Source organism: Spea bombifrons, chromosome 9, assembly GCF_027358695.1.
Source record: "Spea bombifrons isolate aSpeBom1 chromosome 9, aSpeBom1.2.pri, whole genome shotgun sequence".
In the NCBI taxonomy this organism is placed as follows: domain Eukaryota; kingdom Metazoa; phylum Chordata; class Amphibia; order Anura; family Pelobatidae; genus Spea; species Spea bombifrons.
Window position 1 is genome coordinate 13,521,628 of NC_071095.1, and position 27,606 is coordinate 13,549,233.

The 27,606-nt window shown below is 55.3% G+C and overlaps 3 protein-coding genes across 3 annotated transcripts; all 3 read right to left on the reverse strand.

Moving 5' to 3' along the window:
* Positions 1-1,078: 1,078 nt before the first annotated feature.
* ESRRB (estrogen related receptor beta) lies at positions 1,079-8,293 on the reverse strand. Its single transcript, XM_053474328.1, has 8 exons — positions 8,212-8,293; positions 7,160-7,448; positions 3,764-4,059; positions 3,146-3,262; positions 2,948-3,073; positions 2,709-2,870; positions 2,089-2,358; positions 1,079-1,323 (listed from the first exon to the last, which is right to left on the reverse strand). The coding sequence occupies exons 1-8, from the start codon at positions 8,291-8,293 to the stop codon at positions 1,079-1,081; spliced, it is 1,587 nt and encodes a 528-aa protein (XP_053330303.1).
* Positions 8,294-8,917: 624 nt separating this feature from the next.
* IFT43 (intraflagellar transport 43) lies at positions 8,918-13,357 on the reverse strand. The gene is made up of 9 exons (XM_053474989.1): positions 13,235-13,357; positions 11,931-12,017; positions 11,575-11,633; positions 10,716-10,748; positions 10,367-10,413; positions 10,175-10,247; positions 9,628-9,703; positions 9,191-9,253; positions 8,918-9,101 (listed from the first exon to the last, which is right to left on the reverse strand). Exons 1-9 carry the CDS (start codon positions 13,277-13,279, stop codon positions 8,979-8,981), a joined length of 606 nt encoding a protein of 201 aa, XP_053330964.1. The 5' UTR covers positions 13,280-13,357; the 3' UTR covers positions 8,918-8,978.
* A 555-nt stretch (positions 13,358-13,912) lies between these two features.
* On the reverse strand, positions 13,913-27,506 carry TTLL5 (tubulin tyrosine ligase like 5). The gene is made up of 29 exons (XM_053474329.1): positions 27,391-27,506; positions 26,823-26,929; positions 26,620-26,702; positions 26,170-26,276; positions 25,936-26,066; positions 25,298-25,380; positions 24,678-24,747; positions 24,097-24,181; positions 23,912-24,013; positions 22,901-22,992; positions 22,609-22,716; positions 22,450-22,531; positions 22,195-22,256; positions 21,988-22,067; positions 21,777-21,881; positions 21,388-21,479; positions 21,243-21,305; positions 21,038-21,156; positions 20,427-20,649; positions 20,158-20,266; positions 19,886-20,032; positions 19,678-19,772; positions 19,010-19,569; positions 18,762-18,922; positions 17,961-18,073; positions 17,641-17,782; positions 14,410-14,549; positions 14,258-14,328; positions 13,913-14,182 (listed from the first exon to the last, which is right to left on the reverse strand). The coding sequence occupies exons 1-29, from the start codon at positions 27,465-27,467 to the stop codon at positions 14,085-14,087; spliced, it is 3,507 nt and encodes a 1,168-aa protein (XP_053330304.1). The 5' UTR covers positions 27,468-27,506; the 3' UTR covers positions 13,913-14,084.
* Positions 27,507-27,606: the final 100 nt, after the last annotated feature.

Sequence of the window (27,606 nt, forward strand, 5' to 3'; positions counted from 1 at the left end):
GCGAGGCGGGCGAGGCGGGCGAGGCGGGCGGGCGGGCGTGCGAGGCGCACATAGTGAATAAAGTGACCACATTGAAGCATTTACGTTTCTTTAGAGAAAGGGGTAGAAGTGAGGGACGTGGCGGGGTGATCCACACGACTGGTCAGGGACGGATTGTTTATATGTGAACCTTAAAATTCCGGAAGGTGAGTGAAGACTCTAGTGTGGAGATGAGTGGACGCAGGTGTTACGTGGAGACCCCGGGGGTCCGTCCCGGTCTCTTGAATTGGTTTATTAATGATCTCCGCGTCTCGGTGTTTGCCGACCTCTCACCTTTCTCTGCCCCGTTGCTTCGAGGTTGTAAGCTTGTGAGCCGAGCCTAATGTATCTGTTTATCCCGGGCTGTCGCGTCTCGTCGGACCCCCGAATCTCTGTGTTGTAAGAAGCGCTGCGTGAAACGTTGGCGCTATATAAATAAATAACAGACTGAGCAAAAGTGCACAATGCCAGGCAGCAGCCGCGAAGGCTAATAAGTTATTGGCGTGGAAAACGGGGTATTGGTTCACGGGAGGAGGATCTCATCATGCGTGGAAAGGATCTCATCATGCGTGCGATTCTGGGCACGTTATGGAACTAGAAAAGGGGTAAAGGAGACCACAAAATGATTACGGGGACTGGAAGATCTTAATGATGAAAGGAGACAAAAAAAAGCTGCATCTATATATACGTTAAAAAAATGGTGTCTCAGAGGGGGTGTTATAACGTTGTATAAATATGTGCGGGGCCGATAGAAAAAGCTCCCTAGTGATCCGTTTGTTAAATGTACAAAGAAGTAAACGTCGCCCTCTGAGACGGGAAGAGGGAAGATTTCATACACGGTGAGGGCAGTAAAGGTACGGAATCCACCGCCCAGATACACCGGATGCCTCCGGAGGGGGTAAAAGCAGAACATCCAGGGGTATAAATGACGGAATAGACAGTCATGTTTTAGAGCGTCTCGATTCGAGGAGAGAATTACTATGTTACTGTGTAGCGCCAGTCACTAGTCCTAGAGGTTTACTGGCATTCTATAACTAAGGGTTAGTCCTAGAGGTTCCGCTCACGCCTTGGCCTCCAGCATCTCGTGGAGGAGTCTGTGTATTGGCACCCGGCCCTCTGCCCGCACGCCGAGGAAGTACTGCACGGCGCGCATGGATGTTTGGCGCAGCAGGGGGAGGGTGAGCAGGAGCTGTCCGGCACGGGCCGGCTCGTCGCGGTGCTGAAGGGTCTCATAATCCTGCAGAGCTTCCTGGAGATGATCCTGTAGGCTCTGCACGCTCTGCACGTCCTGAATGAGGGCGGAATCTGCAAGAAAGGAGCAGCGAGATAGCGGTGGAGCTGTGGGAGTACCGCGTGATAATGGGGGGTACCGCGTGCTGTGTGATAATGGGGGGTACCGCGTGATAATGGGGGGTACCGCGTGATAATGGGGGGTACCGCGCGCTGTGTGATAATGGGGGGTACCGCACGCTGTGTGATAATGGGGGGTACCGCACGCTGTGTGATAATGGGGGGTACCGCGCGCTGTGTGATAATGGGGGGGTACCGCACGCTGTGTGATAATGGGGGGTACCGCACGCTGTGTGATAATGGGGGGGTACCGCACGCTGTGTGATAATGGGGGGTACCGCGTGATAATGGGGGGTACCGCGCGCTGTGTGATAATGGGGGGTACCGCGCGCTGTGTGATAATGGGGGGTACCGCGCGCTGTGTGATAATGGGGGGTACCGCACGCTGCGTGATAATGGGGGGGTACCACGTGCTGCGTGATAATGGGGGGTACCACGTGCTGCGTGATAATGGGGGTGGAGCTGTGGGAGGTACCGTGTGCTGCGTGATAATGGGGGTGGAGCTGTGGGAGGTACCGTGTGCTGCGTGATAATGGGGGTGGAGCTGTGGGAGGTACCGTGTGATAATGGCGGATGGAGCTGTGGGGGAGTAACGTGTGCTGCATTTTAACAGGTAACAGGAGGCAGACTCTGTATAACACGCGTGAGCTGCGTGTATCCGGCCCCAGCTAAAACACGTTCCCTCACAGAATAAAGTGTGGCTCTTGGTGGCTGTGGTACCTGAATTAGCCAGGGCCAGCGCTTTGAGAGTCACGTACTCCTCCTTGTCCATACGCAGTTTCCGATATCTCTGAACTAGAGGCAGCGTGACCAGGAAGAGATCCTGCAGGCCGCTCACGCGTGACCTCGTGTCATCCATGATGTAATCGTCGGCGTACACAAGCTGGTTGTGGAACGGCAGAGAGCGAAATGCAACTCCCAGCAGCAACATCTCCATCCAGGCTCCCTGAAGGAGGTTCATCTGATCCCCCAGGGACAGCGAGGAGAACCCTGCAGGAGACCCGGCACATGGGAGACAAAGCAGGGGTAGGTTCAGGGGAGGGGTATCCAGGGGAGGCATAGAGTTCAGGGGAGGGGTATCCAGGGGAGGCATAGAGTTCAGGGGGAGGAGTATCCATGGGAGGCGTAGGGGTCTGGGGGAGGAGTATTGAGGGGAGGTGTATCTAGGGATGGGTAGCCTAGGGAGGCGTAGGGGTCTGGGGGAGGCCTATCCAGGGGAGACCTATCCAGGGAGGGGTATCCAGGGGAGGCGTAGGGGTCTGGGGGAGGAGTATCCAAGTGAGGCGTAGGGGTCTGGGGGAGGGGTATCCAGGGGAGGCGTAGGGGTCTGGCTCACTGACCCGGGATGTTCTTGGCCCAGCCGATGGTGAGAACGAGCTCGCGGTCCGTCAGGTCACAGAGGGTGGCGAGAGCGTTGAGTTCGCTGTCGGGCGCGGCGGGGTCCGGCGTGGCGTAGATCCTCCCTGGCTCAGCCGTCAGCAGGTGGGACACGATGCGGGTGACTGCAGAAAGGAATACGGGGTAAATGCCGCACCACCTGCACAGAACGCCCCACGTGGGCAGCACCAACCCACAGCACCTGCCTCCGGGTACCCGCGGGGCTTCAGGGTGTCAGGAAGGGTCTCCCCCTGGAATCCGCCGCCGTCTGCCTCCCGACACCTTCTATACTTCTGCCTTCCACCGCGGACCCTGTCCAGACGGACCCCTGTCAGAAAGAATGGGCTGGCGTCAGGGGGGTTAAAACCCGTCCCCCCCCCACCCGACAGCAGCATCGCACCTTCCTTCAGCATCCCGACCCGCAGGCACTTGGCGAAGCGGCAGAACTGGCAGGATTTCCTCCTCCGCTGGGTGATGTCGCACTGCTTGGCGGCCGGACACGCGTAGTCGATGTTACCTGCAGACGGGCGACTCGTTGGTGTCACGCGCTCTGTCATACGTGTACGTGTGATGGGATTGCAGCGTGAAGTGGGCCTTATTCACTAAAGGGGGAGTTTGCCGGAGACGCCCTGTTTAATTTCTCTGGCCCCAGCTTGGCCCTGCATGATGTACAAGTCGGAGTCCCGCCAATTATATCAAACATAAAACGGGGCCAGCCCTGCAGCAGGGACAATAAATACCACTTTAGTGAATAAACCTGGGGTAGAAATAGTGCCCGGGCCCCGTGTAGAACCTCACATGCCCCTGGTGGCTGCCCGTGGAACTGCAGGAGCTCTGAGCCCACCAAGGTCTACTGTCTGGACCAGCAGGACGTGATGAGCGGAGGATACAGAAATGCCCCCTGCGGGGGGATAGATGCCCAGTGGCGGGGGCCGTGTGGATATACATGCGTGGAATGTTGTGGTTACATAGTAACCATAGGTTGTGGTACGTGTTCCACGCGTGTGCAGGACTCTACCTTGGATGGTTCGTTTGAAGAAGGCTTTGCAGGCTTCACAGGATGCCACCCCATAGTGATACCCAGAAGCCACGTCTCCGCACACCAGACACAGACGCTGGGTGGCCGCGCCACGTGGGGATTCCAACCCGACACACGCCTGGAAATGCTGCCGGCTGCACGTGGCCAGGGGGGCGACCGCAGACAGAGAGCCACCGGATGATCCACCGGGACTGGGACATGATTCACGCGGGGAGGAGGGGCTGCGTGTCTCCCGCTTAATGAGCCGGTCAGCAGAGTCGCAGGGGAGCTGCAGCCTGAGAGCGAGACACTGATTACCTACCGGCACATCGGCCCCCAGGACACCCCTCCTAATACAGAGACACCGGGACACGGACCCCCTCCTTATACACAGACACCGGGACACGGACCCCCTCCTAATACACGGACCCCCTCCCAATACACAGACACCGGCCCCCAGGACACCCCTCCTAATACACAGACACCGGCCCCCGGGACACCCCTCCTAATACACAGACACCGGCCCCCGGGACACCCCTCCTAATACACAGACACCAGGACACGGACCCCCTCCTAATACACAGACACCGGCCCCCGGGACACCCCTCCTAATACACAGACACCGGCCCCCGGGACACCCCTCCTAATACACAGACACCGGCCCACGGGACACCCCTCCTAATACACAGACACCGGCCCCCGGGACACCCCTCCTAATACACAGACACCGGGACACGGACCCCCTCCTAATACACAGACACCGGCCCCCGGGACATGCACTCCCTCGTAATACACACACCGGGACATGCATCCCCTCCTAATACACAGACACCGGCCCCCGGGACACCCCTCCTAATACACAGACACCGGCCCCCGGGACACTCAGCCCTCCTAATACACAGACACCGGGACGCGGACCCCCTCGTAATACACAGACACTGGGACACGCGCCGCTCACCCCCTCCTAATACACAGACACCGGGACACGCACCCCCTCCTAATACACAGACACCGGGACACGGACCTCTCACCCCTCCTAATACACAGACACCGGGACGCGGACCCCCTCGTAATACACAGACACTGGGACACGCGCCGCTCACCCCCTCCTAATACACAGACACCGGGACACGGACCCCCTTCTAATACACAGACACCGGGACACGGACCTCTCACCCCCTCCTAACACACAGACACCGGGACAGGCACCCCCTCCTAATACACAGACACCGGGACACGCGCCTCTCACCCCTCCTAATACACAGACACCGGCCCCCGGGACACCCCTCCTAATACACAGACACTGGCCCCCGGGACACCCCTCCTAATACACAGACACCGGGACGCGGACCTCTCACCCCCTCCTAATACACAGACACTGGGACACGCACCCCCTCCTAATACACAGACACCGGGACACGGACCCCCTCCTAATACACAGACACCGGGACACGGACCCCCTCCTAATACACAAACACCGGGACACGGACCCCCTCCTAATACACAAACACCGGGACACGGACCCCCTCCTAATACACAAACACCGGCCCCCGGGACACCCCTCCTAATACAGAGACACCGGCCCCCGGGACACGGACCCCCTCCTTATACACAGACACCGGGACACGGACCCCCTCCTAATACACGGACCCCCTCCCAATACACAGACACCGGCCCCCAGGACACCCCTCCTAATACACAGACACCGGCCCCCGGGACACCCCTCCTAATACACAGACACCGGCCCCCGGGACACCCCTCCTAATACACAGACACCGGCCCCCGGGACACCCCTCCTAATACACAGACACCAGGACACAGACCCCCTCCTAATACACAGACACCGGCCCCCGGGACACCCCTCCTAATACACAGACACCGGCCCCCGGGACACCCCTCCTAATACACAGACACCGGCCCCCGGGACACCCCTCCTAATACACAGATACCGGGACACGCGCCTCTCACCCCTCCTAATACACAGACACCAGGACACGCGCCCCCTCCTAATACACAGACACCAGGACGCGGACCTCTCACCCCCTCCTAATACACAGACACCGGGACATGCGCCTCTTACCCCTCCTAATACACAGACACCGGGACATGCGCCTCTCCTAATACACAGACACCGGGACATGCGCCTCTTACCCCTCCTAATACACAGACACCGGGACACGGACCTCTCACCCCTCCTAATACACAGACACCGGGGACGCGGACCTCTCACCCCTCCTAATACACAGACACCGGGGACGCGGACCTCTCACCCCTCCTAATACACAGACACCAGGACACGCACCTCTCCTAATACACAGACACCGGGACATGCGCCTCTTACCCCTCCTAATACACAGACACCGGGACATGCGCCTCTCACCCCTCCTAATACACAGACACCGGGACATGCGCCTCTCCTAATACACAGACACCGGGGACGCGGACCTCTCACCCCTCCTAATACACAGACACCGGGGCACGCGCCTCTCCTAATACACAGACACCGGGACATGCGCCTCTCACCCCTCCTAATACACAGACACCCGGGATGCGGACCTCTCACCCCTCCTAATACACAGACACCGGGACATGCGCCTCTCACCCCTCCTAATACACAGACACCGGGACGCGGACCTCTCACCCCCTCCTAATACACAGACACCGGGACATGCGCCTCTCACCCCCTCCTAATACAGAGACACCGGTACATGCGCCTCTCACCCCCTCCTAATACACAGACACCGGGACACGGACCTCTCACCCCTCCTAATACACAGACACCGGGACATGCGCCTCTCACCCCTCCTAATACACAGACACCGGGACATGCGCCTCTCACCCCTCCTAATACACAGACACCGGGGACGCGGACCTCTCACCCCTCCTAATACACAGACACCGGGACACCCCGCGCCTCTCCTAATACACAGACACCGGGACACGGACCTCTCACCCCTCCTAATACACAGACACCGGCACCCGCGCCTCTCATTCATCATACGGGGGTCCCGCACTTACTGCTGGCGGCGTCTCGATGGTTCCACGACACAGAAGTCTCCTAAATCCATCTCTCATTCCCAGAGAAAGCAGCTCGAGACAAGGAGGGAACATGTGAGGGGCAGGGAGAGCAGCAGGTGAGGGGTATCGGGGTAGATGAGGGGGAGGAGAGGGGCGTTAGGGGTACGTTTGGATGAGGGGAGAGATGCAGGGGCAGAGTGAGGGCAGATGCCGGTGTTCTGCCTGGAGAGTTCCCTGCTGTTCTTTACTAGTGGAGGGTGGGGAGGGCAGGTCAGTAACGGGGGTAGTCCTAGGAAGGAGTATAGGAGGGGGTGGCAATTCCTGCCCCATGGGCTAAGTAGTGACAGGGTGGGGAGGATCTGCGGCTCAGGAACATACAGCCCCACCTCGAGGGTGCCGGGGTGAACGGCGGGTGCACCAGCGGCGCTCATGGAGTTAAACCTGTCACTGTTCACCATTTTCTTAATGGACAAGTTGTGTTTGGCCAACGAGGGCCCTCCGGGGACCGGGGCATCTATGTGCTGAGGGGCCCCTGGGACCCTCAGGAGCACTGAGGGCACTAATAGACTCTCCTGGATGCAGAGCTCCCCGTGGAGCCGCTTCTTCAAGCCCCCAAACGGCGGAGGGACGCGGCCCCCGGCCCCCGGCCGAATATTAATCACCGGTGCTGCTTATTGCACAACAGGGGTAGGGGGACCACATCAGGTGCATCGTTGTGCGAGTGGGGCAAGTGAAGTGCTGCCCCCTGCAGGGGTAAAAGACATTTGCACCGACCAGTCCTGTCTAAAACTCGTTTACTACATTTGAACGTATAGGAAGCCAATAAAGGAGCACAGAAATGACCCTGTCAGGGGGTAAATGCTGCACACACAAGACGTTTCGGGTTGTGGCCCAAATATAAATTGCAAATTTCCGAAAAATAAACTTTTACAGATCATTCAGCGGCTGCCACAAATCCACTGGACACCACGTACGTGGCTGGGGCCACGGATCTGGACTCACATGTCACTGGTGTATGTAACGTGTATGATCAGCGCAAAGGACCCTGGAGCCTCGATGAATAGGGCAGATAATTTGGGGCCGTGGGGCATTTAGTAGGGGCTGAGGCAATAAGGTCAGGCGTGATGGCCGCGTGGCCAGGTAGCGGAGCGCAGACCCCCCTTTGTGCACCTGCAGAAGGGGTGCAGACAGCCGCTCGTCACGCGCTGTAACCCAAGCTGCAGCTTCCTGGACTCTGACAGCTCCCGTATCCTGCGGTGACAGAACCGCGAGCGGCCTCCTGTCGGCACCAGCTGGGGGTAGGAGGGGTAGATGCGTGAACCAGAGAGGGGGGTGAGAGCGTTTATTGTGCTGTGGGGGCAGCTGCACAGCCTGGACAGTACAGCACCGTGACACGAGACAGCGAAAGACACGTTTGCCCCAAAGCTGACGCTCCAGCGCGTCGCCCCTGAAGCCCGGGGAGGGAGGAGGAGGAGGACGGCAGCGGCTCCCGGCCGCATTCCAGAGACTCATTAACCGCACTTAACGTTTTCAACACAATCTCATTATAATTGGGTAATAAGAGCGCGAGACCCTCTGTGCCCCAGATAAGATCACACGGGGTAATCTCAATGGAAAATCTCCCACCAGAGCGTCACGGAGACACCCCAGCCGCGGCCAGGAGGGGGCTACAGGCGGTGCTCTCCTTCACACAATAGAACCCCAGCAAAGAAGTGCACCTGCGCATGGGCAGAACGTGCAGTCTGATACCAGGGCAACACTAAGGGGCAAAAGGGAAGTACCGGGGCAGAGTAGCAAAAAAACCCAAATTCCAGTTCCTCCACTGTTTTTTTTCAGCAACATTTCCCAGAATAGGACAAACAGCAGAATGATGAACGAAGAGGCGCACCCCATGCATAGATATCTACAGGTTTTACAGTAAGAGCAGCGAGGATACGGAATCCACTGGCAGAGGGGCCAGCCGTTCATCTACAGCGCGGCCCCGGGCGCCGTCACAATGCAGCGCGGCCCCTGGGCTCCATCGCAATACAGTGTGGACCCCTGGGCGTCGTCGCAATACAGTGCGGACCCCTGGGCGTCGTCGCAATACAGTGCGGACCCCTGGGCCCCATCAAAATAACACCTGAAAGAGCAGCATTATGAGAAGGAAACAAGCTTTATTTGGTCTGTACAAAGGGCTGCGATCCGGTGCCGGGAATCAGCTGACCGCTGGGCTCTGTCTCAGGGCATCATCCTTTTCCACCCTCCCCACGTCCCACTCCGTCACCAACTCCGACGACATCTCCGTGAAGAGCAAATCCCAGTCCCAGTGAACATCATCCTAGAGAAAGAGCATGCAAGTCATGTGACCAACCCCTCAGATCATGTGACGAAGTGCCAGTCATGTGACTGACTATGCCTACACCTTACCTCTCTCACTTCTGGTTCTGGAGATAAGACTTTGGTGAGAAGCTTCAGGTCAATATCCCCATCCTAAAGATCACAGGCAGAGTTAGACTGAGAAAAGGTGGGGGCTGGGGGTATGTGGGGGGCACGTGGGGGGGCATCACATGGGGTAACCCCATCTGCCATGCTTCCAGGACACACATAGTTGTCACATGCTGCTGACTGGAGCAGGTAAAGTGCTGCCCCCTATGCGGTATGCAGGGGGTATAATGGAGGTTATACATCTCCTGTCCTGCGGGGGGCAGCACTTCACCCGGACATCACAGGCATTGCATGCGCCACACAGGCATTCCCTATTATTAGCACGGTGTACACGGGTGGAACTGGATATCTCGGCTAATGCTGGTCGCAGGGAAGGGGGGGTAGAACGGGGGCATCAGGACGGATGGAAACGTTCTCACCAAGGTCTGGAAGGCCGCATGTCTCATTAGGTCTTTGTCCAGATCCATGTAGGTCATCACCCTGTTCACCTGCACGCTGAGGGACACACAAACCGCCATTAACTGCAGCCGGGGTACGGGGGGGGCAGTCAGTGTCTCTCCCACGAGAGGGGCAAACAAATTAATCTGAGAATAATACACAGCAGGGGCTAAAAAGAGCTTCAAAGTAAATTCTACGTGTTCTAGTATCACACACTAAATAACCCCCCCCCGCCTGCATGATTATTCCTCCCCATTAGATTAACAGCACGGATGGTGCAGTAAAGCAGATCCTCGTGCCGAATGCACCTTAGGTGTCAGCTGCTTTTTGGGTGGGTTCCTCGCCAGCGTGTGGCCCTCTGGACTACAACGAAGCAGCAGAGGAACCGAGGAGCCAAAAGGGTAGGTAAAAGCCTTGTATTTTACTAAAGGAATTGGTTACTTGGTGCCGCCGCCTCACACCTGATCCACCCGTTACCAGCCCGACGAAGCCCCCCGCCTGTGAGGTGTGGAGGAAGAGTGCGGATACCTGGGGGGCGCCGCGACCTGAAGGGCCAAGTCCTCCTCCTGCATGTCCTCGAGGTCTGGAATTACCGGGATATCTGGGGAAAGAGCAGAAGATTATAGCACAAGCATCGCGCCGCGGGGGGCCGGGACATCGCGCCACGGGGGGGGCCGGGACATCGCGCCGCGCAGCTAGGCAATTAAAGTAGCTTCTCACCTCCGCCCTCATCGGACTCCTCCAGGGACTGCTGCTTCAAACGGGTGCTGCGGGGAGAAGAAGGGCCGAGCGTGAGCACATGGCGCGGCAGGCGGTGCCAGCAAAACAAATAGTGCCAGGGGCCGGTCCAGCAGAATTACTGGGAACGTTCTAGAAACCCGCACGGCCACCAGCCCCGAATTCCCGACGCCCCTCTGTTTGGACCACGTTTTAAAGAGTCTCCTGCAGAGGTGGCTATTCGCTCAGTAAGCAGCAAATTCACAGATGGTTCCCACCCTCGGGACCCGTGGGGGCCGCGATGGACACCTGCGCTATAACCTCTTGGTTTGGTGACTTTATGAGCTCTTACTCTTCCACGTGTTCCGTCCCTCGCTTTCCCGACCTGCAAAACACAAGAGGAGAACATAAAGCTAGAACCTCCGGAACGTGGCGGGTGATACAGTGGGGGCTTTAAACGTGGCGGGTGATACACTGAGGGGGTTTAAACGTGGCGGGTGATACAGTGAGGGGCTTTAAACGTGGCGGGTGACACAGCGAGGAGGTTTAAACGTGGCGGTGATACAGCGAGGAGGTTTAAACGTGGCGGGTGATACAGTGAGGGGGTTTAAACGTGGCGGGTGATACAGCGAGGAGGTTTAAATGTGACGGGTGATACAGTGAGGGGGTTTAAACGTGGCGGGTGATACAGTGAGGGGGTTTAAACGTGGCGGGTGATACAGTGAGGGGGTTTAAACGTGGCGGGTGATACAGCGAGGAGGTTTAAATGTGACGGGTGATACAGTGAGGGGGTTTAAACGTGGCGGGTGATACAGCGAGGAGGTTTAAATGTGACGGGTGATACAGCGAGGAGGTTTAAACGTGGCGGGTGATACAGTGAGGGGGTTTAAACGTGGCGGGTGACAGCGAGGAGGTTTAAATGTGACGGGTGATACAGTGAGGGGGTTTAAACGTGGCGGGTGATACAGTGAGGGGGTTTAAACGTGGCAGGTGATACGGTCCCAGAGCCTAAAGACAAGACCAACGACGGATTAAAGTTTGACTCTTTACAGAAAGACTAGACGGGCCGGAGGGGCCGATCTGCCTGCGGACTCCACGTTTCTATGTAACCGTTACCTGCCACGTAATAAAATAACACAACGCGGCCGGACGGTACCGGCCACCTAAACGGGGCTCTGGGCCTGGCAGCGAGCCGTGTGGCTGTTACTCACTTTAATGAGCCAGACGAGTCATCTGCCCATCCGCCCTGCCGCAGGGGCCGGGGGCGACCCTGAAAAACAACACGAAGATCGTCATGGATGCAACACAGGAGGTGTGAGGAAGGAGTTAAACATGCGCCTCCCCATTACTACCCCAAGTGGGATACCCGACCCCATCTGCCCTGCCTTGTGGGATACCCGACCCCCATCTGCCCCGCCTTGTGGGATACCCGACCCCCATCTGGCCCCCCTAGTGGGATACCCGACCCACATCGAAATCCATGCTCCCCATTATTGCTCCCAGTGGGGTTACCACAGGATACCCATCACCCCGCTTCTGCCTCCAGTGGGATACCCCATGTTTGCACCTCTCCTCCGGGCTGCCTCCGGGCCGCCACCTCCTCCTCCTGCGCAGCGTCTTGCGGGGCTCGCGCCCGACGACCCATCCGCACCCCCTGCCGGGAACACTGAGAATAATCATGGGGTATATGTCTGTCTGTGAGGGATATGTATATATAATAATGGGGTGGTATATGTCTCTCTGCGAGTGGTATGTATATATAATAATGGGGTATATGTCTGTGAGGGATATGTATATATAATAATGGGGTATATGTCTCTCTGCGAGTGGTATGTATATATAATAATGGGGTATATGTCTGTCTGTGAGGGGTATGTATATATAATAATGGGGTATATGTCTCTCTGCGAGTGGTATGTATATATAATAATGGGGTATATGTCTGTCTGTGAGGGGTATGTATATATAATAATGGGGTGGTATGTCTCTCTGCGAGTGGTATGTATATATAATAATGGGGTATATGTCTGTCTGTGAGGGGTATGTATATATAATAATGGGGTATATGTCTGTCTGCGAGGGGTATGTATATATAATAATGGGGTGGTATATGTCTCTCTGCGAGTGGTATGTATATATAATAATGGGGTATATGTCTGTCTGTGAGGGGTATGTATATATAATAATGGGGTGGTATATGTCTCTCTGCGAGTGGTATGTATATATAATAATGGGGTATATGTCTGTCTGTGAGGGGTATGTATATATAATAATGGGGTATATGTCTGTCTGTGAGGGGTATGTATATATAATAATGGGGTGGTATATGTCTCTCTGCGAGTGGTATGTATATATAATAATGGGGTATATGTCTGTCTGTGAGGGGTATGTATATATAATAATTGGGTATATGTCTCTCTGCGAGTGGTATGTATATATAATAATGGGGTATATGTCTGTCTGTGAGGGGTATGTATATATAATAATTGGGTATATGTCTGTCTGCGAGGGGTATGTATATATAATAATGGGGTGGTATATGTCTCTCTGCGAGTGGTATGTATATATAATAATGGGGTATATGTCTGTCTGCGAGGGGTATGTATATATAATAATGGGGTATATGTCTGTCTGCGAGGGGTATGTATATATAATAATGGGGTGGTATATGTCTCTCTGTGAGGGATATGTATATATAATAATGGGGTAGTATATGTCTGTTTGTGAGGGGTATGTATATATAATAATGGGGTATATGTCGATCTGTGAGTGGTATATTTGTCAGTGTGTGTGTGTGTGTGTGTGTGTGTGTGTTTTATATATAACAGGGTAAATCTCCGTAGTAATGGGGTACACGTGCGGGGCACTTACCGATCTCCGGTTCGGATGGTCTCCCAGCTCCAGCACATCCTCCATCTTCAGACCCCAGTCAGCCACCGCGCTGCCATGGCAACAGGCCGCGCTCCACCGGATACACACAAAAGGACACGCCCACCAACGAAAACACAGCAACGGAACCCGCCCTCAATGGTTACGCGAAGCTACCGACAACGCCCCCGATAGTCCCCGCCCCTCCTTCGCTGTTCTCGGGAGATTCCTGCCTGAACCAGAGTGCCATTTAATAACCCCGCCCCCTAATGCCCACACCAATACCCCCAGTACTACTTCATTAATAACCCCGCCCCCATAATGCCCACACCAATACCTCCAGTACTACCCCATTAATAACCCCGCCCCCATAATGCCCACACCAATACCCACAGTACTACCCCATTCATTACCCCAGTGATACCCAATACCCCCATTAATACCCTCCCAGATAACATCATACTATGTCAAATCAGACACCCAAAATATGTAACCCTCTTCCCCCAACCTGCTGCCCTTAAAGTGACGAATACGTTTCCATAACAACGGCTTTTATGTATATATGGGATTTGCCATAAAGAACTTTAATAAAGGGCAACTGCCGTCCTCGCCGCCCCGTCACACCCCGCGCCACCCCGTCACACCCCGCGCCACCCAGCACAGAAAGCGCTCATCCGTGGCTCTTGTAAAATAATTTATTTTTCTGTACAGGAGGTAAAATATGTACACGCTGCAGCTCCAGGCAGGCAGGCAGGCAGGCGTCGGTCCCGACAGGCTCTTCCACGAAGCAGGTGCCGGTGCTTTGCCTGAAGTCTATCCTGTCCACGTGCCACGCCGGGCGTACGGCCTCAGGTCACGTCCATCTCTTAATCTGCCCTTTCCTGTCTGCCCCGCGTGGGGCCGCTGGTGGTTTGGTTCTGGCAAACACGAGGTGGGCTGCTTCTGACGCTCCTAGAAGAGAAGTCAGCGAGTCGGGGCAATCGCGAACCTCGCTCAGAGTAAGACAGTCCCGTATGTGGGACTTACCGTGTGGGGCAGCTGCCACGTCACCTCGGGCCACCAGTGCAGACACCAGCTGTGCGTCTGCGGCACCTACCCTGTAACACACAGGAGAGGAGGAGAGCGCTATGGAACCCCGCCCCCGAGGAGCGCGAGCCCCCCCCCCAGCCCCCACATACCTGACCACACGAGGAGCAGGCGGCCTCCTGGTCACGCAGGGCTTGTCTTGGTCGGGTGGAGCGGGCACCAGGACACGAGTGTGGCCGGCCAGTGGGTTGGCGTGGGTCGCGGTGGCGGACGGAGCGCTACACGGGAGAGACTGCGCAGTAAAATGTGTCGTTACTTCTAGAGTCAAGGAAACAGACGTTTGGCCAACAGCGGCTTACAGGAGGCTTTCGTGGCCTGAAGTGTCACCAACGCCACGGATGGAACCGGACCATGAGCAGAACCCAAAGGGCTTGTGAGGGAGCTGCCAGAGCCACGGACCGGGGGCATTAGATTAATGGGGGGGAATAACACATTATATGTATCACGCCGGGGGATATATATATATATATATATATATATATACATATATATATACACACACACATATACACATATACATATACATATATACATACATACATATATACAGACGCGTATCACGCCGGGATATATATACTATATATATAGACGTTAAGGTTAGAAATGTAACTACGCAGTACTAATAGTTTCTATTTTTTTGATATTTTAAGATTAGAATGTTTTTGCTATTTTGTGAAAATAATCAGCAGTTTGGCCTTGGTGATTTTCCTCTTTTTGAGGCAGCGTTATATATACGCAGGTCTTTGTTTATACTCTGGGGCAGACCGAGTGGACATTTCATTTATTGAATGTGGGACCTAATTTATCACTTAGGATGGAGAATAACCTCTTTTTAAGACATTACATGGGAGGAAAGGTGTGACCCCATCACACCGGGATATATATATATATATATACACGCATCACGCCGGGATATATATATATATACACACACACATGTATCACGCCGGGATATATATATATACACACACACACGTATCACGCCGGGATATATATATATATATACACACACGTATCACACCGGGATATATATATATATATACACACACATGTATCACACCGGGATATATATACACACACGTATCACGCCGGGATATATATATATATATATATATATATATATATATATATATATATATATATATATATATATATATACATATATATACACACACATACACACATATCATGCCGGGATATATATATATATATATACACACACACGTATCACGCCGGGATACATATATTTATATATATATATATATATATATATATATATATATATATATATATATATATATATATATATATACATACACACACACATACACACATATCATGCCGGGATATATATATATATATACACACATATATATATATATATACATACACACGTATCACGCCGGGATATAGATATATATAGATATATATATATATATATATATATATACACACACACACATATCATGCCGGGATATATATACACATGTATCACGCCGGGATATATATATATATATACACACACACGTATCACGCCGGGATATATATATATATACACACACGTATCACGCCGGGATATATATATATATATACACACACATGTATCACACCGGGATATATATATACACACACGTATCACGCCGGGATATATATATATATATATATATATATATATATATACATATATATATACATATATATACACACACATACACACACACATACACACATATCATGCCGGGATATATATATATACACACACACATACACACATATCATGCCGGGATATATATATATATATATATACACACACATGTATCACGCCGGGATATATATATACACACACGTATCACGCCGGGATATAGATATATATAGATATATATATATATATATATATATATATATATATATATATATATATATATATATATATACACACACACATATCATGCCGGGATATATATACACGTATCACGCCGGGATATATATATATATATACACACACACGTATCACGCCGGGATATATATACACACGTATCACGCCGGGATATATATATATATATATACACACGTATCACGCCGGGATATATATATATATATACACACACACGTATCACGCCGGGATATATATACACACACGTATCACGCCGGGATATATATATATATATACACACGTATCACGCCGGGATATATATATATATACACACGTATCACGCCGGGATATATATTTATACACACGTATCACACCGGGATATATATACACACACGTATCACGCCGGGATATATATATACACACGTATCACGCCGGGATATATATATATACACACACGTATCACGCCGGGATATATATATATATACACACGTATCACGCCGGGATATATATTTATACACACGTATCACACCGGGATATATATACACACACGTATCACGCCGGGATATATATATACACACGTATCACGCCGGGATATATATATATACACACACGTATCACGCCGGGATATATATATATACACACACGTATCACGCCGGGATATATATATACACACACGTATCACGCCGGGATATATATATACACACACGTATCACGCCGGGATATATATATACACACGTATCACACCGGGATATATATATACACACGTATCACACCGGGATATATATATATATATACACACACGTATCACGCCGGGATATATATTTATACACACGTATCACGCCGGGATATATATACACACGTATCACACCGGGATATATATATATATATATATACACACGTATCACGCCGGGATATATATATATACACACATATCACGCCGGGATATATATATATATATATATATACACACACGTATCACGCCGGGATATATATATATACACACGTATCACAACGGGATATATATATATATATATATATATATATATATATATATATATACACGTATCACGCCGGGATATATATTTATACACACGTATCACGCCGGGATATATATTTATACACACGTATCACACCGGGATATATATACACACGTATCACACCGGGATATATATATATATATATATATATATATATATACACACGTATCACGCCGGGATATATATATACACACGTATCACACCGGGATATATATATATATATATATATATATATACACACGTATCACGCCGGGATATATATACACACGTATCACACCGGGATATATATATATATATATATATATATATATATACACACACGTATCACGCCGGGATATATATATACACACGTATCACGCCGGGATATGTATATACACACGTATCACGTCGGTATATACACACGCGTATCACACCTGGTGCGGGGCTCGGCTCGGCTCCGGACGAAGATGCTGGGGGTCCCTTCCTCGCGAATGCTTTGATGGGGTCGTGGAGTTGATGCCGTGTGGCTTCTGCTCCGTCTTCCAGTCCCGGGCGCAGTCAGCATCGCGCAGGTCTCTGCAAAACGCGAGTCACATTCCGTGAGAGAGGCAGCATGCACGGCCGACAGCTGACCTGCCATGAAGTGTTAGCTGCGCAGCGCGGTCACGGGGGCTTAACCCACGTGCTAGAAAGCCCCCTTAGGAAGACCTGGGGTAACATGGGGTAACACGGGGCGACCCCAGGCTTTGCTCACCTTGCTCCTTTCCCTGATGGCTCAGCGTGGCCCGATGTCAGCGTCCGAGGCGCAGAGGCCGGGCGCAGCCCCAGGATCCCAAGGACACCATTTGCCACGTTCACGCGGGTCAGCTGGACAAAAACAGATAAAGACGGGAGATGCCAACCACTAAGGAACTGGGACCCTTAACTGGGGAGGGAGCGGAACACGAGGGAGAGGTGGTGAGAGAGGGGTGAGCGAGATACCAGGGAGAAGTGATGGGGGAGCGGAACACCAGGGAGAGGTGGTGAGAGAGGGGTGAGCGAGATACCAGGGAGAGGTGATGGGGGGCAGAACACCAGGGAGAGGTGTGAGAGAGGAGGGAGCGAGATACCAGGGAGAAGTGATGGGGGAGCGGAACACCAGGGAGAGGTGGTGAGAGAGGGGTGAGCGAGATACCAGGGAGAGGTGATGGGGGGCAGAACACCAGGGAGAGGTGTGAGAGAGGGGTGAGCGAGATACCAGGGAGAGGTGATGAGAGAGGGGGGAGCAAGACACCAGGGAGAGGTGGTGATGAGGGAGCGGGAGCGAAACACCAGGGAGAGTTGGTGATGAGGGAGCGGGAGCGAGACACCAGGGAGAGGTGATGAGAGAGGAGAGAGCAAGACAGCAGGGAGAGGTGGTGATGAGGGAGCGGGAGCGACACACCTGGGAGAGGTGATGAGAAAGGGGGGAGCGAGACACCAGGGAGAGGTGGTGATGAGGGAGAGGGGAGAGGTGATGAGCGCAGTACGGGAGGTTTGCCGAGAGAGGAGACGTAGCACAGAGAGCTGTCAGTACCTGCTGCGTGAGCGGAGGGCCGGACGGGGGCCGGCTGGCGAGCCTCTCTGCCAGACGCTGCACAGAAGCAGTCACGGCGTTCCAGCTGTAAGTATCCTCCGTACATCTCACCGCACCAGCCGAGCCGCAGCGAGAGCGCAGAGCACTCTGCCGAGCGCCAACTACACTCCGAGGGGGAACCAAAACACAATGAGTGGGGTTAACGTTTGGCTCGTGGCTCACGCCCTGTAACGGGACACACCGGATACCTGTGCGGCTGGAGCTCGGCCGGCTCAGTCTCTGGCTGTAGATCCGAGCCGCATTCTGGAACGACGAGCCGAGGCCGCTGGATGGAGCGCGGGGAACCGGAGGAGCCCACGCTGCGGGAGAGACATGCGGCCGCCTGCCGCCAGAGGAAGCGCATGAGCTGCCATCGTGCACCGCGTTAACCGGCAGCATGCTCTCCTCCGCCAACTCACCGGCAGACACCGAGGAGACCGAAACATCGGCAGGAGCTTCTTCTCCTGCAGACACAAGACGCAAACAGGAGTGACAAACGGCCGCAGTGAGCAACCGGCAAGCGACGTCTGAGTGACGCCCGACGGGAGAGCAACGCTGACGAGTCCTGGACCAGTAAAGTGCGGAATACGTCAGACGGCACGAATAGGAGCAGTCCGCGGGGTTTGCGGCAGGGCCTGCGGAGCGACACTCACCATCAGCCGTTCCCATCGTTCCTCTGCCGCCTGCGCCGTCGGAGCTCCCCAGGAAGATGCCGGCAGATTTATTTTTGTGCGTATAAAACGTCAGGACCTCTTCCAACTCACACTCACTGAGTGACGGAGAATAAGAGCAATTAAATAAACAGCAGCAGGGGATCCGGGGGGGTGGGAGAGGACAGGGAGAAAACGAACATGCGCATAAAAGCCGGGAGAGAGACCTGGCGCCGGCGATGAACGTCTGGAAGTCCCCAGGACTAACGTTACGGGAAAAGCCGTCGGACGTCTCGCTGCCGCTCCTCATCTGCTGCGTTTCCTACAGAGACGAGACACCATGAAGCGAAGGCTACGGCGCGGAGGAGAGGGCCACGGCGCGGAGGAGAGGCGGGAGGGGGGGTTATGCAGCGGCGTGGGCCGCGGAGACGTTACCTGGTCGTACAGGCGGATGAAGTCTCCCAGCTGTCCGGCCAGCGAGCGGCGTCTCTCCTGCGCAGGGACGGAGCGTCCCGGTAGAGTCACGCGCATGGACGGCTTCAGATTACCGGCCGCGCGCCGCAGGAACCTCATCACCAACTCCTAACGACCAAGGGAGGCAAATGGGCCATTAGGATGAGGATACTGGGAGTTTGCTACCTTCTACAGCCACGTGTCATAATACTGGGGGCCCCCGGACAGAGGCAGATAGCGGGGGTCCGGCTCACCAGCTGCTCCTCGTTTTTGGGCTGCAGACCCTCTGGATCTCGCTCGGTCTGAAGGCGGCTCTGAACTCGCTGCAGGTAACTGGAGAACGCCAGCCGCGCCTGGACCTTACTGCGCAGGACAAGCACAAGGTTACGCAACGTGGCCATGCGCCGGCCACCATCCGCCAACAATGCCGCAGCCACCATTACCCCCCAACACTGCCGCCACCACCACCGCAGCCACCCCGCGCCAGCAACGCAGCCACCGCCACCACGCACAGCCCACGCACCTCAGGCTGGTGTCTTTCCGTAAGGCTTCTATGAGGTTAACGTGAGGACGTTGCTCTTGGCTTGTTTGGGAACGTGGCGGTGGTGGCGGCGGCGGCAGGGAGTCCTGGTCTGGCGGCAGGGAGTCTCGGTCCGGATCCTCCAGCTCCTTCTGCTCAGGATCCTCCTCCTCTTCCTCCTCACTAACCGCTTCATCCCTCGAGTGCTGTGCGGGGTGCGACAGACCTAGAGGAGCAAAACACATCTCAGACAGGGGCAAACGCGACCAGCGAGTGCAGGGGCAAGCGGGACCAGCGAGTGCAGGGGCAAGCGGGACCAGCGAGTGCAGGGGCAAACGCGACCAGCGAGTGCAGGGGCAAACGGGACCAGCGAGTGCAGGGGCAAACGGGACCAGCGAGTGCAGGGGCAAACGCGACCAGCGAGTGCAGGGGCAAACGCGACCAGCGAGTGCAGGGGCAAACGGGACCAGCGAGTGCAGGGGCAAACGGGACCAGCGAATGCAGGGGCAAACGGGACCAGCGAATGCAGGGGCAAACGGGACCAGCGAATGCAGGGGCAAACGGGACCAGTGAGTGCAGGGGCATCCAATGAGCGAGAGTTACGGAGCAATTACCCGGCCTGCGCATCCTCCTGCGACGCCAGGCTCTGCGCAGCTGCAAAGGTATCAGCTTGCGTTCGTACAGCGCCACGTGAGGCCTCGGGTCAGGAGGGCCGTGTCCGCCGGCGGGTGGTCTGCACAAGGAAGGAGACAGTGAGAGGCCGCAGAGCCCGGCGCTGGGTCCCGGCTGAGACGTGGCTGAGACGTGGCGCATACTCACCGCTCAGAGAAGAGTTGGGAAGCCAGCATGAAGTTCAGGGAGGTTTTATATTCCAGGAAGGACCTGCGAACGAGACCCACGAGAAGACGATGGGGCAGATGGGGCAACAGAGCGAGGAAACACCATCCCCTGAGCCCCCGCTTACCCGTACAGCAGCCACGTGTCCTTTCTGGGGAAGATGCGGACAAATCCCCCTCTCCGGTCTGCTTCCTCCTGCACCCGCCGCAAGATCTTCGCCTGAGGGGTGCGTACGACCGTTACTGCCACGCTGCATGCGCCACAGGGCACCCGCCAATACCCCAGACGCTAGCGAGAGAAGTCATTTCCCGCATTTGAATGAACTCGTGGAGGCCCACGCGGGGATCCCAGGGGCCGCCGAGCCCACGCGGGGATCCCAGGGGCCGCCGAGCCCACGCGGGGATCTGACGTGACTGATAAATGCCCCCTGGGGTTTGTCTTTATTCAAGCTCTTGTATGGAGCGGGTCCACGGCCCCGGAAGCCACCCACACTCCAGCTGGAGGATCAGCACTCACCTCCTCCACTGACAGCCCCAGGGTGCCGTTTGTGCGTCTGGCCTTCTCCCTCCCTCCGTCCTTCACGCCGGCGTCTATATCGCTGGCAGAGAGGGGGCGCTGGCTCTGCAGAGACACAAAGACCTCGGTAACCGGCTGCCGCCACCGCCGCCGTCCCAACCCCACAGCCTCCTGCCACAAGAGCCACGGGGGGGGGGGGGGGTCAGCTCACCTGACATTTTGGGATCCGTCTGTCATACGTGGCGGAGGCAGCTCGCCCAGTCCTCTGCTGGGGGTCCTGGCACTCTACACCTGTGGGGACAGACCACCGTATGCTTAACGCACACACCTGCTGACATTGTACCCCAGCTGTACAGCACACGCTATACCCAATTCTCCCAGGCTGAGGACACTGCAGTGTGCACAGCACTGTACTCACCGATCAGTGTCAGCATATCAGAGATCACACTCGCTTTCACCTTTAGATCCAGAGGGGCATCACTGCGGGGGGCACAGGGATTTAGTCACATGACACATAGGACCCGCAACAGGAGGTGTGTCCCACCCCCTTTGGCCTATCCCTCACCTGCCCTATATACCCCTCACAGAGCGTCCTGTCTTCTCTTCTGGCCCCAGTAGATGCCCTCCTGTGGCATTCATGCCCCACAGAGAGGACTCCCTGAGGGTAACTCACCAGGCCAGCGACGGAGACAGGTTCACCTCCAGCAGCCAGGGCTTCAGGTTAACGTCAATCAGCACATCAAAGCCATACAGCTCTGGGGGTATTAACAGCACATTACGAGGCAGAAGTCTGGGGGTATTAACAGCACAATGACCCCAAGGGGGTGCTTACCAAAGCAGTTCCCTCTGTGCGCGAGGAACGCTCTACAGGCCGAAGCGATTGGGAGTTCCCCGGCGATCACCGTTTTAATGATGAGATCCTCGATCTGGGACATAAGAGCTGATGACAGGGGCAACAAACGGGCGGGAAAGAGAAAACCCCACGGGGCAATGAGATGGGGCAAAAAAAGCTAATCAGTGGCACAGAGAAAGAGGTCAAGAATAATAACTCCTACCCAGGGAGTGGAGCGGCGGAGCCCCCGTTAACCGGCAGAAGGGGTGCGGGGCAGGACTTCCTAACTTACCAGCCGTGTCTCGGCCATCTTGCTTTAGGTAGCGCAGCATGGCGCTCATTGTCCATTTGTTCCCATAATCCTCCACTTCTGGATCATCGCAGCTAAGAGACCAGAAAAGACCACCGGTCACCTCCTGCTCCATTAGCATATGGTATGATCCAAGTCACCCGATACACCACCCCTCCGCAATCACCCCGATACACCAACAGCCAGCCTGTACCCCGATACACCACCCCTCCGCAATCACCCCGATACACCAACACCCAGCCTGTACCCCGATACACCAACACCCAGCCTGTACCCCGATACACCACCCCTCCGCAATCACCCCGATACACCAACACCCAGCCTGTACCCCGATACACCAACACCCAGCCTGTACCCCGATACACCAACAGCCAGCCTGTACCCCGATACACCAACAGCCAGCCTGTACCACGATACACCAACACCCAGCCTGTACCCCGATACACCACCCCTCCGCAATCACCCCGATACACCAACACCCAGCCTGTACCACGATACACCAACACCCAGCCTGTACCCCGATACACCAACAGCCAGCCTGTACCCCGATACACCAACACCCAGCCTGTACCCCGATACACCACCCCTCCGCAATCACCCCGATACACCAACAGCCAGCCTGTACCCCGATACACCAACACCCAGCCTGTACCCCGATACACCAACAGCCAGCCTGTACCCCGATACACCAACAGCCAGCCTGTACCACGATACACCAACACCCAGCCTGTACCCCGATACACCACCCCTCCGCAATCACCCTGATACACCAACACCCAGCCTGTACCCCGATACACCACCATTCCGCAATCACCCCAATACACCAACACCCAGCCTGTACCCCGATACACCATTCCGCAATCACCCCAATACACCAACACCCAGCCTGTACCCCGATACACCATTCCGCAATCACCCCAATACACCAACAGCCAGCCCCTGCTTGAACCACGCTGTAGAGTTCCCGGTTGTGCCCGTCTTGCCCGCCTGTACCTCACGTAGTCCCCGCTCTTCTTGTTCACGCTGTAGTTAGTCAGATGCATGAACTGATTTTTGATGTTTTTGGCAGCGCGGTCGTACCTCACGGTGGCAAACCTGGAAAAGAGAGGCCCAGACATAGAGTGGCACTGAGACAATCTGCCCCGGGGCCGGCCCGGTTTGCTGGGGGTAGGAGTTACCTGGTGAGTCCTTCCTCATAAAGATAGATGACTAACGGCTCGTAGGAGGTGATCAGCACATAAAGCCGGACGTCAAACTTAAACCCTGAAAGAAAGGGGAAGATCAGGCAGTCCGCAACCCCCGATCAGCCTGCGGACCCCCAACCAGCCTGCGGACCCTCAACCAGCCTGCGGCACACCCCCTCAGCAAGCCTGCGGACCCCCGACCAGCCTGCGGCACGCCCCCTCAGCAAGCCTGCGGACCCCCGACCAGCCTGCGGCACGCCCCCCTCAACAAGCCTGCGGACCCCCGACCAGCCTGCGGCACGCCCCCCTCAACAAGCCTGCAGTGCACCCCCGACCAGCCTGCGGCACGCCCCCCTCAACAAGCCTGCAGTGCACCCCCGCGACCAGCTCCTGGGATTTGGCTCTAGAGATCTCTCCGGAACGAATGGCCGTCAGTACTGTTGCCCAAAGCTTACTGATGACAGTTCTCCCTCATTTCTCCTGATCGCCCCTTAAACTGCAGGCACCTTGCAGCCTGGCTGGGGTTTGGGTAACACGTATGTTTGTCTGGACACGCGTGTTATCTGGGAACATACCATCGATCAGTAGCGGGTTACTGATATACCGAGACACTAGCATGTTGTCCTCCGTGCTGACCTGAGACGGCTGCGGGGGGAGAAATCACAACGTAAAGAGAGTGCAGCCCAACGGGGCAAAGAGACACAGAGGAGGGGGGTAACCTGAAAGGGGGCAGAAAGAGACAGAGGAGGGGGGTAACCTGAAAGGGGCAGAAAGAGACACAGAGGAGGGGGGTAGCCTGAAAAGGGGTAGAAAGAGACACAGAGGAGGGGGGGTTACCTGAAAGGGGCAGAAAGAGACACAGAGGAGGGGGGTAACCTGAAAGGGGCAGAAAGAGACACAGGGGGGTAACCTGAAAGGGGCAGAAAGAGACACAGAGGAGGGGGGTAACCTGAAAGGGGCAGAAAGAGACACAGGGGGGTAACCTGAAAGGGGGCAGAAAGAGACACAGAGGAGGGGGGGGTAACCTGAAAGGGGCAGAAAGAGACACAGAGGAGGGGGGTAACCTGAAAGGGGCAGAAAGAGACACAGAGGAGGGGGGTAACCTGAAAGGGGGCAGAATGAGCAAAGTGCGGCCCAACAGGGGCAAAGAGACACGGGGGGAGAGCAGTCACACAGGCGCAGGGCAAATACTCACAGAGTTAACGAGATAAACCCCGCGGCCTCGCGACGAAGCAACCGGCTTCACAATCCAGGGGCCACGGTCCTTAGCGAAAGCATCTGCGGGGTGATAAAGGGGCCCCGTGTTACCGACACGCAGATCCCGGCCACAGGCGCTTAAAGTGGAACCAGCGGCGGGAGCGAGACGCTCCAGCAGGGACGGGGTTAAACAGGACGGGCTGACAAATGGCATCATTACTGGTTATTGGGGGTTAGATTGCCCCCCCCGATTATTGGGGGTTAGATTGCCCCCCCGATTATTGGGGGTTAGATTGCCCCCCCCGATTATTGGGGGTTAGATTGCCCCCCCCCGATTATTGGGGGTTAGATTGCCCCCCCCCGGTTACTGGGGGTTAGATTGCCCCCCCCCGGTTACTGGGGGTTAGATTGCCCCCCCCCGGTTACTGGGGGTTAGATTGCCCCCCCCCGGTTATTGGGGGTTAGATTGCCCCCTGTGGGTGTAGCAGGAGCCACCAAACACACGAGAGAGGGGGCATCTCTTGAAATCTTTTCGCTTATGGCCCGTGTAGACTTGTGTGGCCCCTGAGGTGGGAATCAGAAAGCTGCAGGGGAGATGCTCTGCGGGGTAAGAGCAGGGAGCCCCCCGTCACTCACTGCAGAAGTCGGGGTACTCGGCGGGCAGGAGGTACGTCTGGGGCAGGAGGCTGAAGTTCCGGGCCCCGTGGTTCTGCTGCATGCGTCGGACGTTACTGTAGAGCCGGTCCTTCCGGGTCAACTCGTGGGACCTGAGCGGGTAAAGAAGCGGGTGATGGACTGCGCATGCACACCGCTCCCGTGCCCCCCGTGCCGCGCTCCCCGTGCCCCCCCGGGCCGCGCTCTCACCCTCACCTGGGGAAGTGGTTGACCTTTTGAAAGCCGGCGAGACTCCGCATGAGATGGGGCTTCACGTGGGACCCGCTCCACATCAGGTTGAAGTTGTTGCTGTTGGCGTGGACCTGTAAGTACAGGAGCGGCACCCGCGTTACCCACCTTACCCATGATACCCGCGTTACCCATCTTACCTATGATACCCGCAATACCCACCTTACCCATGATACCCGCAATACCCACCTTACCTATTATACCCGCAATACCCACGTTACCCATGATACCTGCCTTACACACGTTACCCGAGTTACCCGCAATACCCACCTTACCCATGATACCCGCGTTACCCACCTTACAGACGTTACCCGCAATACTCACCTTACCAGCGATACCCGTCTTACCCGCGTTACTCGCAATACCCGCATTACCCGAGTACCCCGGCCCGCGGCGCCCTCATGGAATCCCACGTACCTCCTGGAAGCCGTGCGCGGAGAGGATGCTGCGGACCAAGCGACTCTCAGTGCGGACCATCTTATACGACAGGCGGTAACGCTCTGCAAGAGAGGAGATCATCTGCAGGGGGCAAAGAATGGGCAGATAAACCGGAACTCCGTGCTCAGGGGTGGGCACGGGGCAGTTAGGAGCTGAAATGCCCCCCTGGGTGGGGTACTTACCTCCCACGGCGCGCAGGGACGGCTCTTTGCTCACAACGGCTTCTGCGTGAAACATCACGACAGGAACTCTGCGGAAGCTTCCGGTCCACAGGATGCCGGGGTAATCCCTGCACATGGGGGGGTTGGCAGGGGTAAAAAACATGTTATTACCCCTCCCAGATACCTATCGGTGTAACGGCCGCATCTGGCCCAGTGAGCTTACTATCGCTGTTCGTGTAACGGCCACGCATCTGGCCCAATGGGGAGATTGGCTCTCTGTTATGGGACAGAAGGGCCCCGGACCGGCCCCCCTAGGCCAGAATACACCAGACAGATACGATTCAGGGAACAAGCTATATACCCAACATTACACGGCCAGAGGGGCAGTTTTGTTTTAGGGGTGTGGCTTGAGGCAGTGGGGCATTTATATTCACACCGGTTCATTTCCTTCTGCTTATATACACATTGGTGAGGAGAGAGGGGCCCACAGAGGGACTGGACACACCAAATAGGGGCATTAAGGAAGTATGGAGGGACTTGACACACTAAGCTGGGGCACACGGCAGTTGCCCCGACGCCATGCTCTTACCCCCCGGCCTCCTCTTCCTCCTCGGGCCCCGGGGAGCTCTCGCTCTCGGGTCGTTGTCCGCTCATCAGTCCGGGCATCTCTCTAAGCCAGAGGCACCTGCGTCCACCGTATCCACAGCAACGCCGAGTACCGCCCCTGTCTACGTCATTTAACAGCGCTAAATAACAGGCCGCCGAACTCTACGCACCCTAGCCACGGCGCCTCACTAGACATGTA

Excerpts from the sequence above, each read along its gene's own strand:
- TTLL5 (XM_053474329.1), bottom strand. The coding sequence starts at position 27,467 with ATGCCCGGACTGATGAGCGGACAACGACCCGAGAGCGAGAGCTCCCCG. Across the intron at positions 25,381-25,935 it reads CGAGTACCCCGACTTCTGCA|ATGCTTTCGCTAAGGACCGT; the intron begins GTGAGTGACGGG and ends ATCACCCCGCAG. Across the intron at positions 19,570-19,677 it reads ACGTTCATCGCCGGCGCCAG|TGAGTGTGAGTTGGAAGAGG; the intron begins GTCTCTCTCCCG and ends TCCGTCACTCAG.
- IFT43 (XM_053474989.1), bottom strand. The coding sequence starts at position 13,279 with ATGGAGGATGTGCTGGAGCTGGGAGACCATCCGAACCGGAGATCG. Across the intron at positions 11,634-11,930 it reads GGAGGCAGCCCGGAGGAGAG|GGTCGCCCCCGGCCCCTGCG; the intron begins GTGCAAACATGG and ends GTTGTTTTTCAG. Across the intron at positions 10,414-10,715 it reads GGGACGGAACACGTGGAAGA|CACCCGTTTGAAGCAGCAGT; the intron begins GTAAGAGCTCAT and ends TTCTCCCCGCAG.
- ESRRB (XM_053474328.1), bottom strand. The coding sequence starts at position 8,293 with ATGAGTCTCTGGAATGCGGCCGGGAGCCGCTGCCGTCCTCCTCCTCCT. Across the intron at positions 3,074-3,145 it reads GGTCGGGATGCTGAAGGAAG|GGGTCCGTCTGGACAGGGTC; the intron begins GTGCGATGCTGC and ends TCTTTCTGACAG. Across the intron at positions 2,359-2,708 it reads CTGGGCCAAGAACATCCCGG|GGTTCTCCTCGCTGTCCCTG; the intron begins GTCAGTGAGCCA and ends GGTCTCCTGCAG.